The sequence below is a fragment of the Rhinichthys klamathensis genome, unplaced genomic scaffold, assembly GCF_029890125.1.
Source record: "Rhinichthys klamathensis goyatoka isolate OS25496 unplaced genomic scaffold, OSU_Roscu_1.1 h1tg000050l_1, whole genome shotgun sequence".
Taxonomy (NCBI): Eukaryota; Metazoa; Chordata; class Actinopteri; order Cypriniformes; family Leuciscidae; genus Rhinichthys; species Rhinichthys klamathensis.
The window spans coordinates 2,210,606-2,224,640 of record NW_026606596.1 but is presented as its reverse complement, the minus strand read 5'-3'; the positions used below and the strand labels follow the sequence as shown (position 1 = coordinate 2,224,640).

General features: G+C 38.8%; 1 protein-coding gene across 1 annotated transcript; it reads left to right on the top strand.

The window, feature by feature from the left end:
• The first annotated feature begins 726 nt into the window (after positions 1-726).
• On the top strand, positions 727-10,813 carry bach1b (BTB and CNC homology 1, basic leucine zipper transcription factor 1 b). Its single transcript, XM_056247725.1, has 5 exons — positions 727-869; positions 2,707-2,952; positions 3,127-4,218; positions 8,410-8,616; positions 9,665-10,813. The coding sequence occupies exons 2-5, from the start codon at positions 2,713-2,715 to the stop codon at positions 10,115-10,117; spliced, it is 1,992 nt and encodes a 663-aa protein (XP_056103700.1). The 5' UTR covers positions 727-869; positions 2,707-2,712; the 3' UTR covers positions 10,118-10,813.
• Positions 10,814-14,035: the final 3,222 nt, after the last annotated feature.

The following is a 14,035-nucleotide window of genomic DNA, read 5'->3' as shown; positions in this document are numbered from 1 at the left end:
TCATGGCAGAACACATTACACTTGGTAATCTCAAAACACGCCGTCATGGCAGAAAGAAAAAACAACAGGACAATATCTGTAACGGAAAATAAACACAAAGGCGGCAAGCAAAGCGACAGAAAAGAAAGCAAGCCGACATGCGTTCCTCTCCCGCTTCCCTTTAAACTCGAGTGTTGAACTTGATAGGCGGCGGGAAGGAGATGACGTCACGATGTAATGATGATTGACATCTCTCCCAGCCAACAGCAGATGAGTGAGGACGCACACCTAAGAAGGTGATAGCAGAGAAAGAGAAACCAAAAGAAAACACATACGCGGAACCACAGGGACGTAACATTTTGATCTAACAAAAATGTCAGGTTTATTACATGCAGTACACACAAATGTGTTGTGCCTACCAACATTGGTGAAAATAAAGCAGAATTATCAGATTTTATATGCTTAGGTCCGAATGCTCAATATACCAGACAATGAATAATTAGCGTAGGCCTATTGCATTTTGTTGCCGTTTTCACTTTTTGACAAAGATTATTTGTTTGTAAAGTTTCCCAACTCGGGACTGAGGAGGATACATGATGTATGTATGTATGTATGTCTGTGTGTGGGTGGTGAAAACCAAGGAGGTCTGGTGGCGATTTTTTTTTTAAAGGAAGTCGTGACGTTAATGATTGTCAGGACAGAGGGCCAATGAAAGGGGGCCGTGTTTGAGAAGGCGGGACAAAAACAATTTTGGGCTGAAGTCACATGACACCAGAGTGAAACACAAGCGCCGCCTTGTTTTCATAGTTACAAGTGATCGCTTTAAGCAACCCGAGTTAGTATGTAGTGTCAAATTCAACTTTTACTCTCACTCTCCGGTGATATGACAGGTGAGTTTATACGAAAGCTAACAGTTAGTGGTTTTGTTAGTTTATGTATGTCGAAACTGAGAGACAGAAAGTCATGGAAAATGGAGATCGTTAAACTTTATAATTAAAAGTTTAAAATATCTTATTAAAATGTTAATACTTATGAAAGAACTTTCAGCTATTCTTCTGTTTCACGCCATATCGGTGGAAGTTTTTCAAGCTGAGGCGATAGTGGAAGCGATAATATTCAAATGTTTTTTTTTTCCTCGGACGTAGGCTGTCTCAAAACATAATGCGCTTCCTACATAGACAGCATAGTTGGGCATCATATCCGCGCTTCGATGGTTCCATTCAAATATGTTAAGCACCTGAGATACCTTGCTGTCTATGTAGGCTGCTCACTAGGTTTTGTAGCACAGTCGTAATGTTTGGTATTTATTACATAAAATGCGCGTCTGTTGTTTTTACTCGACACATTATTAGGGAAACGAGTGAAGATGTTTTCGTTTAACAACATAAAATACTCCAGCTGAACTGTATGAGGCAACTGGCCCCTTCGTTCTTTATAAAGTCGAGGAGTTTATTGGAAAGGGACAGACGGGTAAAATGCTTGCTCATCCTTTATCAGCAAAACCGAATGAGTCAGCAGAGCGCACACACTCTTGCGCCACACACGCGCGCGCGCATACATACACACACTCATGACTCGACTAGGTCAAATTATTATCAGTAGTACACCGTTGAGATAAAGAGTTCCCGTGGGTAAGGACACGTACGTATTGAGTGTTTCAAAAAGCATTTCTTCTCGTGGCACTTTTGTTGTTGACCGAGTGTGAGGCTTTTTTTTAAGAAGTATTACGCGAGCATGAGCGCTGTTGTTCTGGATATGGACAGCTGTGATATCTATTTTCACCTTCACGAAACGAAGCGCCGCAAGCTAGACACAAACTGGAACAGAGTCGTTAGTGCTACTCTGAATTCCATAAGTAAACCCCATTCATTTTCTTTTTAATTTATAACCTTTAGCTGACTTGGACCTATTGTGAGCTATGAGGTTGTTAACCAATGGCAATGGTTAAAGCCAACAGTCCACATTATTTCAACTTATTTTTAAATAATCGTGTTCAACAGTGGAATTCTGGTTGAAAAACTACATTACCATGATTCTGCAAAAAATATCCACCAATCAGGTAATCAAAAAAAGCGCCCACCCACTTCCTATGCTCTCAAACTACTTAAATATTTGTGTATATGTGCATATTTTGCAATAAACGTAAAATATACTGATAATGAATACACAGTTTAGATCAATAGTTTTATATTTATCCATTTATTTTTAAATTTGATTGTCATGAGATTGTAGTTCTTTTACTCATTAAAGTACATAGCCTTGTACTTTGTATTTCTGTACGATTTTCAAATAGTTTTTTTTTTCTTCAAATAAAGGTTTGTAATGTTGTGACTCAACTCATAGCTGGTTGTTTTGGATCATGGCTTATAACCCTTTAATGAAAATACTTCTGGAACCAAATTCGCTAAAAAAGTGGATGGCCAACTGTTGCACACTAAAAGGTGTTTGAAAATCACAGGGGATTTTAAAATTGTGTTCACAACATGAAAATCTTCTCTATAGTGAATATATATATATATGCAACATCCATAAAATGATTTAGAAAAATCGTTATCCAATAATAGGAAATTGAAATCCATTGGTCAAACGGTGTGATGCCTGATTTATATGCCAAATGAATGAGTTATCTCAGTCTATTTGTCATGTTGCGAATCATTTTAGTATACACTTGACAGTTTCCTTGAATTGAGCACATGTAAATCTATTCTTTATGTTTTTACCATACAGATCAACATGTCGATGGAAAGCTCAAAGTTGTTTAAGTTCACCTTCCAGTCATCTGTGCACAGTTCCTACGTTCTGCAATGTCTGAATGAGCAGAGGAAGAAAGATCTTCTGTGTGATGTGACTATCGTGGCGGAGACCCAGAGCTTCCGGGCCCACCGGGCAGTTCTGGCATCCTGCAGTGATTACTTCAGCGCTCGTGTGTCCAGTCATACACCTGAAGGGATTGTCATCAACCTTCCTGATGAGGTAACAACATAATTAAAGGTCTGAATTGTTCAAGGAGGAAGTTCATGTGATCTTTGGCTCAACATTGTGGCAGAAATATTTAATTCCTCAGTGTTTATATGAGGTGTGATGGAAAGAAAAGGCAGATTTTCATGCATTTGATTTAAAATCTATTGCTTTTTTTTCCATCTTAAGGTTACCTCAGAGGGGTTTGAACCCTTGCTGGATTTTGCCTACACCTCAAAACTCATCTTTACCAAAGAGAACGTGCTGGAAATTCGTAACTGTGCTTCGGTTCTTGGTTTCAAGAACTTGGACAAAGCCTGCTTTGACTTCCTTCTCCCCAAGTTCTTTGACAGCAGCAGAAGCACATCAAAAGTCCAGAAGAAGTGCTGTAAAACCAAATGCTGCAAATCCCGAGGGGCTGAATTGAGCTTGATTAACAAGGACGATGCTATTGATGAAGATAAATCATTACTTCAACCCTCACAGTCTCAGCTTAAAGCCAAAGAGCCATCTTGCCCTCAGTCGGTGGCCATTGAGGATGTCGCAAAAAGCTGTTACAGTGGGAAAGACACAGATTACTCCTTCCTGTGCCCGAAATACCGGAAGTTTCAAATAGCTTGCGGGAAGGAGCGATCCTGTCTGGATGTCTGCGACTCGACACCCATGTCCCTTGACAAGACAGATGACGACTGTCCTTTAAACAACCTTCCTTGCTCAAGCAATGGAGACTGCAAGGAGATATTTTCATGCAATAAAACAGATGAAGATGAAGATTCTCTTCATCCTGAATTTTGTCCTCTGAATCCTGGTCCTTGCACTGGCCAGCCATCCTTTCCAACCTGCAACGAGTCGGCACATTCCATTTGTGACTCAGGAGACTTGTCTAAACGGGGAATGTCCCCTCGCTCAGGAATAGATGATGCCGAGAGAACATACATGGAGCTCAGAGATAACCAAAGCAATGAACAGAGGAGCACAGAGGAAATCGAGGTGGCCAAGCAGCTTACATTCTGGCCGGATTCTTGTCAGGCGTCTCCCTCTGGTCTGGGCTTGGTGGAGAAACCCTCAAATTGTCTGAAAAGCTGGTACCTGGATTCCAGAGCATTAGAGTGTCCATTTATGCAGAGCTTTGGCGCAGTGGGTGCTCAACTACATGATGGAGAGGGGGGATCCACGTCCCAGGGCAGTCCGTACTTACCCTCCAACCAATCAGGCGAGGACTCTGATAGTTTTGACACAGAGGGGGACAGTGAGTCTTACAGCAGTGAACGAGTGTGTGAGGTGAGGACTGGTTGTATTTATTATGGCGCTTTTCCACTGCATGGTACGGTACGGCACGGTTCGGTACGGCACGCTTTGGCGCTTTTCCACTGCATGGTACGGTACGGTACGGCACGGTTCGGTACGGCACGCTTTGGCGCTTTTCCACTGCATGGTACGGTACGGCTCGGCTCGGTACGGCTCACTTTGTGGCGCTTTTCCACTGCATGGTACGGTACGGTATGGCTCGCTTCAGCTCGCTTTAAAGGAACACTCCGACTTTTTGGGACTTTAGCCTATTCACCTTATCCCCCAGAGTTAGATAAGTCCATACATACTTTTTTCATCTCCGTGCGTGCTATAAGTCTGTTTGACGCACCCACCGCTAGCCTAGCTTAGCACAAAGACTGGATGTAAATGGTTGCAGCTAGCATACTAATCTAAATAAGTGACAAAATAACGCAAACATTTTCCTATTTACATGTTGTGATTTGTATAGTCACAGAGTGTACAAAAAACAAAGTCACATGAGACAGACATATTTTAACCGTATAAATACTGGGAACTATATTCTCTGAAGGCGAAGCACTGCTACTTGGGCGGAGTGATAACCGCAGCACCTGAGACGCGCTGTGGTGAGGAGCAGAGAGCGCGTCTCTAGTGCTGCGGTTATCACTCCGCCCAAGTAGCAGTGCTTCGCCTTCATTTTAAATTTAAAGTTTAAATGGTACCACCTCTGTTGAGGTTCCAAGCGTACCTTATAGGGCTGTCAAAAATGACGTTCGAATATTCCCTCTAAAAAAAACACATATATTCGAACTATTCGAATATCTGGTTGCGCATTTTGTCAATGACGCGCATTACGTCAATAACAGGACAAATGAATACAAAGAGACACAACTACATGTATAGGTAGTTTATTTAAGTTTAAACATATTTGACAACGTATTAACTTACACAAAACCAAGTAAATCAACTAATGGCCAAGACCGCAGACCTTACTCTCGCTCGCACTCGCAGGCACTCTCTCTCTCTCTCTCTCTCTCTCTCTCTCTCTCTCTCTCTCTCTCTCTCTCTCTCTCTCTCTCTCTCTCTCTCTCTCTCTCTCGCTCGCCCTCACGCTCTCTGCGCATAACGGTTTAAATGAACAACAATAAACAAATGTTGAGTGCTGATCAAGAGTTTTGTGCAAGCAATGTAAGGTCGCGACTCTTGTCCTAAATATAGCAGGCTTCATTCGGTGATTGAAACAAATATTATTAACATTAATTGAAGTTTTACAGTATATAGAACCGACATTGAACGCTCCGAGCGAGCTGTGCTGTGGTAAACTCATGGGTAAACTGCTGCTAGCTAGCCTGCTACTATGGCTATTTCGAGGGCGTCTGGCCACGCCCCCTTGGCGGGCTCTGACGTGTCTGATGTAATGCTAGCTCATTGGCGCACACAATGGAGGCGCCCGTGCCATTGGATATGCAGTTGCCGCAGCACAGCCAATGAGTGAGCCAGACACTCACTGTGCTAGCTGTGCAGCTGGAAAATGCGTTTTACATTTTAAGCTTCAGAATTTTGCCACTCGCAAAGCAGACAGCCGCGCCTCTGCTACCGCGCTTGTGTTTTTCCACATGATTCGAATATAAATTTTCACCTTCGAATTTCTGTTTTTTAAAACTATTCGAATATATATTCGAATTTAGAATATTCGTTGACAGCCCTAGTACCTTACCGATACTAAAATGTGACGTGAAAACATGGCAGATCACTGATTGGTCAGACGGAATCGTCACTACCAGCATCAATAGGCTTGTTTGAGATGAGCAAAATCTGCGCAGAACCGATCACCGGTGATCAGCGCGAGATGCATGCCGGTTAGAAATGTGTCCGAGTGCGGTCCGCCTTGCTCTGATGTCATGCTGACGTGTGTCAAAAAACTCTCGCGAACGCAAGGCGCACGTGTCGGATTCTGCAGTCGCGCGCAGTTGCTCTCCACCGACTGCGCTGATCAAAAGCATGATGGGAAACGACTTGCTGACGGCACAGCTTAATGCTCATAGGTTTAAACAACCGTGATGTATTGTTCTCTTTTAAAATGTTTGATTTTAAAACTCTGATATCATGTTTTATGTGTATAGATTATGTGTGGATATCCCCAAACTCTCTGACAGTGCGATCTATGTGATGTAATTTAAAAAAAAAAAATTAAAAAAAAAAAAAACACATATCTGTAAAGAAAAAAAATGATTCATAAACATATAGGCCTATTTAAAATGGAATTAAATAAGTACTTTGGGTGTCTTGTTCATTATATTTATTTTCATATTCAAGCAACAAAACTTAAAATACATCCAGTTTATTAGCAACACCGTGCACGAGTGTGAATCCCGCGATATCCGCCTTTGATCTCGTGTCAGATCCACTGCGAGAAGAGCGATCTGTCCGGCTTGCCTGCGCTTTTTTCACTCCTCCTCTCACTGCAGCCGCCTACTCTCGACTACATTTCAGGCGAGGCAAGGCGCATCTCAAACAAGCCTATTGTATTTGCGAGACATCAAACCCGCTAGATTTAAATAGCCAGTAACAGCCACCGCTGTAGCACATGTTTTAAAACTACTTGCTTGACTTGCTTGAAGAAAAAAGAAAGAAAAAAGTGGTCAGTGGACGAAGTGCAGACGTTCCTCTCGTTGGTTGCCGAGGAGCAGAAACTATAACGATCAGTCTATAATCCCACCCACTTTGCGTCGTACCACAAAGTGGAAAAGCCGTACCATTGCCACTAGAGGTGCTTCATTGATCTGAACAAACCCTTATCTCAATTTGTGCAGTTTGTTGAGGAGAGGTGTGTATTACATTAAGTGATAAAACTTCCAAAACATAAAAAAAAAAAAAACGTCAGACGTACTTTATAGATGGAACATGAATAGAGATTGATATATTGCTTTATTAAAACGGATATGATGAAGATTATGAATATTTGATGAAAATACAATTATATTTTTAAATTAATAATAATAATTAATAATAATAATTAATATTTTGTTGTTGTTATTAAAAGCATTTTAATAATAATGAGGATAATAATGATTAATATTGATTTAATTAATTAAAAAAATTAAATGAATTACATTTAATATAAATATAATATTAAAATAATAATAATAATTATTATTATTAATGTCTTTATATTTATCCAAAGTTGTTTTAAAATCAAAATGGTTGCAAATTTATTTTATTTTTTGCATTTCTTCCAGTATGAGTTGCTGTTATTATTATTTTTAAGTTGAATAATTAGCCAGCCATACATGTCATTAGAACTTCACTTGTTAATAGCATTGTTGGCTGATTTTCTTTAGAGACCCTCCAAATGGTGCCATTTGTCAGCATACCTGCAATTGGGTCAATATTAGAAAAAATATTGGTCAAGCGAATAAAAAAAAAATAAATAAAAATAAAACAGTTGGTGGTGGAGCAGTAAGCTATGGAAGCTTGTTTCCGCCACAGAATAAAACATTTTAAAAGATAATTGCGACTTTTTATCTCACAATTGTGAGTTTAAATCTCACAATTCTGACTTCTTTCTCGCAATTGCGAGTTTATATCTCGCAATTCAGACTTTATAATCGGCAATTCTAAATTTTCTTTCACAATTCTGACTTTATAACTCACAATTCTGACTGTTTTTCTCAGAAAAGTTTCTCAGAATTGCGAGTTTAAATCTCACAATTCTGATTTTATAACTCTCCGTTGAGAGTTATAAAGTCCGAATTGCGAGATGCAAACTCGTAATTGCGAGAGAAAAAAGTCTGAATTGTGAGATAAAAAGTCGCAATGACCCTTTTTTTATTCTGTGTCCGAAACAAGCTTCCATAGTAAGCAAGAACCTGGCACCTGTGGTAAGAGTTTTTCTATTTGTTAATGCATGTTGGACTTTGCCCTGTTCAGTGCCTTTTGAGCAGGCTGGAATGTACCTACTTTGCACACCTGATAATGACTAGTCAGACTTGCAGTGAAGTCAAAAGTCCACAAACGTCCTGAATGAGGACCTTAATGAAAGCATTAACCCATTCTTTTACTCTCTAACCCAATCTTTTACTCTCTAAATATCGAGGAAAGTTAACATTATAGTGTTTCAAATATAAACAGACCTGGAATCTGACATATTTGTTTAGTTGATGTTGACTACAGTTGTGAAGCATTTCTGTTCTTTCACTCCAGATGGCGCTGCCGCTCTCTGTGGATCAGATCGTGTCTCTGAGCAGGAACGACTTCCAGCAGATGCTGAAGCAGCAGTGCTTGACACGGGAGCAGCTCGATGTTGTGCATGACATCCGCAGACGGAGCAAAAACCGGATTGCAGCCCGTCGCTGCCGCAAGCGGAAACTTGACTGCATACACAACCTGGAGTGTGAAATCGAGAAACTGGTGAGTATCCGAAGTAATCCCTGAAGGCTCAAAGGTCATAACTGTACACTAGCACCTCAAATACCTCATTCAGGATGAAAGTTTTGATCTACAGCTGCTATTTTAGTGACTTCCACAAAAATGTGATTACATTTCACCCCAATTTGGGGATTTTATTGTTATTAAAGAAAATACAAAACTATTTTAAGGGTTTAAATAAAAAAAAATCAACAGGGTTTTGTAAGATAAAATATTGTTTCATTAGTTAAAAATACAAAATAAAATAAAATGATAATACAATGATAATGTATAAATATTTTAAGTAGAATTTTATTTATTATTTGTTAATGATAATTTAGGGGGGAAAGATGCTGAAATATAATTAAAATATACATATATTTATTATTTTCTTTAAGAAAAATATGATTTGTTATTATTTGATTTTTGGGTTAAATATGACCTTCAGAGGTTTTTGTGAGATTATACAGATCCACCTACAAATATTTATGTCTAATTTTAAGATTTATGTATTTGAATTGCATATACAATTTCCAACCATTAGGATTACAGTTTAACACATGAACAGACTAATGAACTTAATGTTATGCATATTTGTCAGTCATACATACATGAAACAGGTCAAATTAATACTAGTACTAATAAACTGAATGTTATAAACTGAACTGAATGGATAACCAGCCAGGTATATAAATATATCATCAATAAATCCAATTTGTTTCAATTTCATACATTTTACCTACCTGAATATTGCTTGTGCCACAGCTTTATTTGAACTGAATAAATGTAATTGATTTCACAATGTTTTATGCTGATTCTAAGACATATTTGAATAAATGTTTTTTGAATATATGACTATTTAATTAAGATCAAATAGGTAATGAGGTAACCTGTTTCATGTATGCATGACTAACAAATATGCATCACAATATTTAAAAAAAAATTGTTGATGTTAAAATTGTGCAATCCAGTGAAAGTGTATATGCAATTCAAATGGATAAATCTTACATTATTTTTAATGGATATATCTGTTTGTTTTTGTTCTCTGCAGAGGAGCGAGCGAGAGAAGCTGACAGTAGAAAGGATAAAGCTGAATCAGATGAAGTTGAAGACCTGGCAGAGTTACTCAGGCCTGTACGAGAGGGTCTGTGCTGAAGCCTCCCTCAAACCTGAGCAGCTACAGGTGCTGGCCAAATATTCCTCTCCGGACTGCCCTCTGTCTGCTTTCCTGTGCTCCTCCCCTGACTCACACACGGCCCAGGCTTCAGACCTTTCCACGCACACCTGTTGCTCTGGAGCCAAACCACCAGTTCATTCCTCAATGGAAAACACCGTAGCACGATCAAGCTCACAGAACCTGTTACCTCTGGGGGTCGTAGAAGCTCAGTCACACACCTGTCCACCTGACGCCTCGGCTTTTGACAAAAGTGAGTGTCGTTCAATGGTGAAACTCAGCACAGATCTTCTCAGCAGCAAGCATGAAACAAACAAACAGCAAAATTAGATGTGTTGGTTGAAGGAAGGACCACAGAAAATCACGGAAGGATTTTTTACATCTTAAACCGTCTCACTGAAGATGCATTTAACAAACGGGACATCACTACTGTCCTCGACTGATTGTAGGTCGTACGTCTTGTGTGTGTGTGTGTGTATATATATATATATATATATACACACACCTTTTTGTATTACTCAAACCCTTTAAGCATTAGCATTCAGTTTGTATTGGTCAGTGTTTAATGAAGTATTCCTTTAACTAACACATGTCCCTGAACATCCTCATAGAATCAATCAGCCAGGATCATTTTTGGACTCACAACACAACAAACCTCACCAATAAAACCTTTTCTTCTTCTCAGGGGACATAATGCTATTGGACTATTTTTGTGCTGTCATCTGTTTTTGCTGAAACTGTGCCACTCTTTTAAGTCTGGAAACTTTAGAAAAGAGACTAGTGAATCTGGGATCAAACTCTCAGGTGTTCAGAACTGCACTTACTGTAGTTTCACTAATGCTGATTTTATGTAATTGAACTTTTTTTTCCATCAGTTCCAAAATCCAACGGTCATTTGTAAGCAAAACAATTTCTTCTTTTTAAATGTAATGTGATTCTATTTTGATTATTGTGCTCTAACATCTTGCTTGGGACCAAATTATTCTCTCTTAAGACACTGAAAGCTTAATAAATTATGAAAATGTGTATATTTGAAATAGACTTGGTTTCCTTCTGATTAGCTTGTTTATTTTTTATTTTTTTTATGCTTCACAGTATCTAAAGGATGAGCTATTGTACATCAGGGTTTCCAAAACTGGGGTTCGGGAGTTAATAAAAATAATAATTGAATTTATTTATTTTTATTGTTAACTAAAACTATTATAAAAATATTACAAATCATTTTTAATTTAAATAAAGCATATATATATATACACTCACCGCCCACTTTATTAGGTACACCTGTCCAACTGCTCGTTAACACTTAATTTCTAAGCAGCCAATCACATGGCGGCAACTCAGTGCATTTAGGCATGTAGACATGGTCAAGACAATCTCCTGCAGTTCAAACCGAGCATCAGTATGGGGAAGAAAGTTGATTTGAGTGACTTTGAACGTGGCATGATTGTTGGTGCCAGAAGGGCTGGTCTGAGTATTTCAGAAACTGCTAATCTACTGGGATTTTCACGCACAACCATCTCTAGGGTTTACAGAGAATGGTCCGAAAAAGAAAAAACATCCAGTGAGCGGCAGTTCTGTGGGCGGAAATGCCTTGTTGATGCCAGAGGTCAGAGGAGAATGGCCAGACTGGTTCGAGCTGATAGAAGGGCAACAGTGACTGAAATAACCACTCGTTACAACCGAGGTATGCAGCAAAGCATTTGTGAAGCCACAACACGCACAACCTTGAGGCTGATGGGCTACAACAGCAGAAGACTCCACCGGGTACCACTCATCTCCACTACAAATAGGAAAAAGAGGCTACAATTTGCAAGAGCTCACCAAAATTGAACAGTTGAAGACTGGAAAAATGTTGCCTGGTCTGATGAGTCTCGATTTCTGTTGAGACATTCAGATGTTAGAGTCAGAATTTGGCGTAAACAGAATGAGAACATGGATCCATCATGCCTTGTTACCACTGTGCAGGCTGGTGGTGGTGCTGTAATGGTGTGGGGGATGTTTTCCTGGCACACTTTAGGCCCCTTAGTGCCAATTGGGCATCGTTTAAATGCCACGGCCTACCTGAGCATTGTTTCTGACCATGTCCATCCCTTTATGGCCACCATGTACCCATCCTCTGATGGCTACTTCCACCATGTCACAAAGCTCTAATCATTTCAAATTGGTTTCTTGAACATGACAATGAGTTCACTGTACTAAAATGGCCTCCACAGTCACCAGATCTCAACCCAATAGAGCATCTTTGGGATGTGGTGGAACGGGAGATTCGCATCATGGATGTGCAGCCGACAAATCTGCGGCAACTGTGTGATGCCATCATGTCAATATGGACCAAACTCCCTGAGGAATGCTTCCAGCACCTTGTTGAATCTATGCCAGGAAGAATTGAGGCAGTTCTGAAGGCAAAAGGGGGTCCAACCCGTTACTAGCATGGGGTACCTAATAAAGTGGCCGGTGAGTGTATATATATATTAGATGAAAAATGTAAACTACATTAACTTTTTATTATTTTAGTAGTTAATTATTTTTTTAAAAACATGTAAGCTAAATATAAATATAAAAACCCCCAGAAACTAATAAAAATGACAAAAGAACAGCACAAAATGTCAACTAAAATTCAAAATAATTCAAAATAATAAATACTATAATTGCATATAAATACTAAAATAACACTCATTAAATCATAATAATTTTCTAAATAAAAACAAAACACTGACTAAAATGTTTTATTAAATATTGTATGAATAAATATTAATATAAAAGTACATAAAATACTTTATTGTCTACCTGTCATTGTCATATGACCATTAACTGACATCAGAGAAACCTCATCATGCATATTTGCAGTTAAATTTTCAAAATATTAACTTTACAAATGTACAGATACTTCAAGTAAATATTTTAGGTTAAATGGGTTTGGCTGAGACAAAAGTTTGGGAATCCTCGAGTTTACATGACGGTTTCATTATTTGCAGTTATACATTTGTACCAACAGATGGCAGAAGCCAACCAGACAAAGTTTAATATTTGCATCCCTTCATGCTTGATAAACTATCATAATTACAGCGTCTATAATAGTTGCGTCTGTAATATGTAAACAGGCTCCAGTCTAAACAAGGACAGCTTGAAGATAAATTCGTGAAATTATTTCATATAACAATGTCTGTTCTCGCAGAACTAAGAATGGGCGCGGTAAAATGACAGGCTGTGAGGCATTTTTCATCATTTCAATCACTTTGATGGATATTCTTACCGACTGTCAGCCACAAAACAGTATGTTCGTGTTTGTGTGTGTCTGTTCCCTTGGGTTAATCTGCCATGATCATCACTTTCTGCACCCAGACAGACAGCCATCGGACATAATTGATCTTCATATGACAAAGGAAAGGACCATCAGAAAACGGATTCTTTTAGGTATTTCCCTATTCAAACACAGCATTCATTGTGCAATAGCATATTAATTGTCACATGATAGTCAAAAAAAAAAGACAACACAACTCAGTCTCTCACTATTCAAACACAGCATTCATTGTGCAATAAACAGCATATTAATCGTCACATTATAGTCAGAAAAGCAACATAATGGGTAAAACATCCTAATAATCAAAGAATAAAAATCTGAGTGAAATAGGTGAGCTGGATGTGTGATTCTGTAAATTTATTCATTCAACATACAAACACAAATCCCTCTGAGGGACACGTGGATTTAAATCTTCTCTTTCTTAAAGGGACAGTTCATCCTCCAAAAAAACGATAAAATAAATATAAAGAACCATTGCCCATTGGACTTTGTTTACGCTGTGGAACACCAAAGAAGATGTTTAGCAGAACGTCCAGGCTGTTCTTTTCAATGAAAGTGGACAGAGAATTGTAGCTAGTCATTGTATGGGAAAATCTTCTTTTGTAATCTTCGGAAGAAAAAGTTATACAGATTTTGACAGATATAAGGGCGAGTAAATTGTGATGGGCAAAATTTCATGCTGTGGTCTGTTTCAAAAAGACAACTGATGCTTTGCGCCTGGGTTGTGCTCATGAAGCTTACGATAAGACATCAAAGAAAGAAGAGGTCTTCAGAAAAGGACAGTTGCATCCTTCCTAAATCCCTCACTGTTCTGAGAGGAGTTTCAGGTAAGATCAGCGGTGACAGGAAGAATGGCACATGCACGTAATCTGTGACCTCATTCATTCAAGATTACAATATAGAGTATAGAAGACAAAAAAAAACGGCTTGGAGGTTTTGATTAAGAG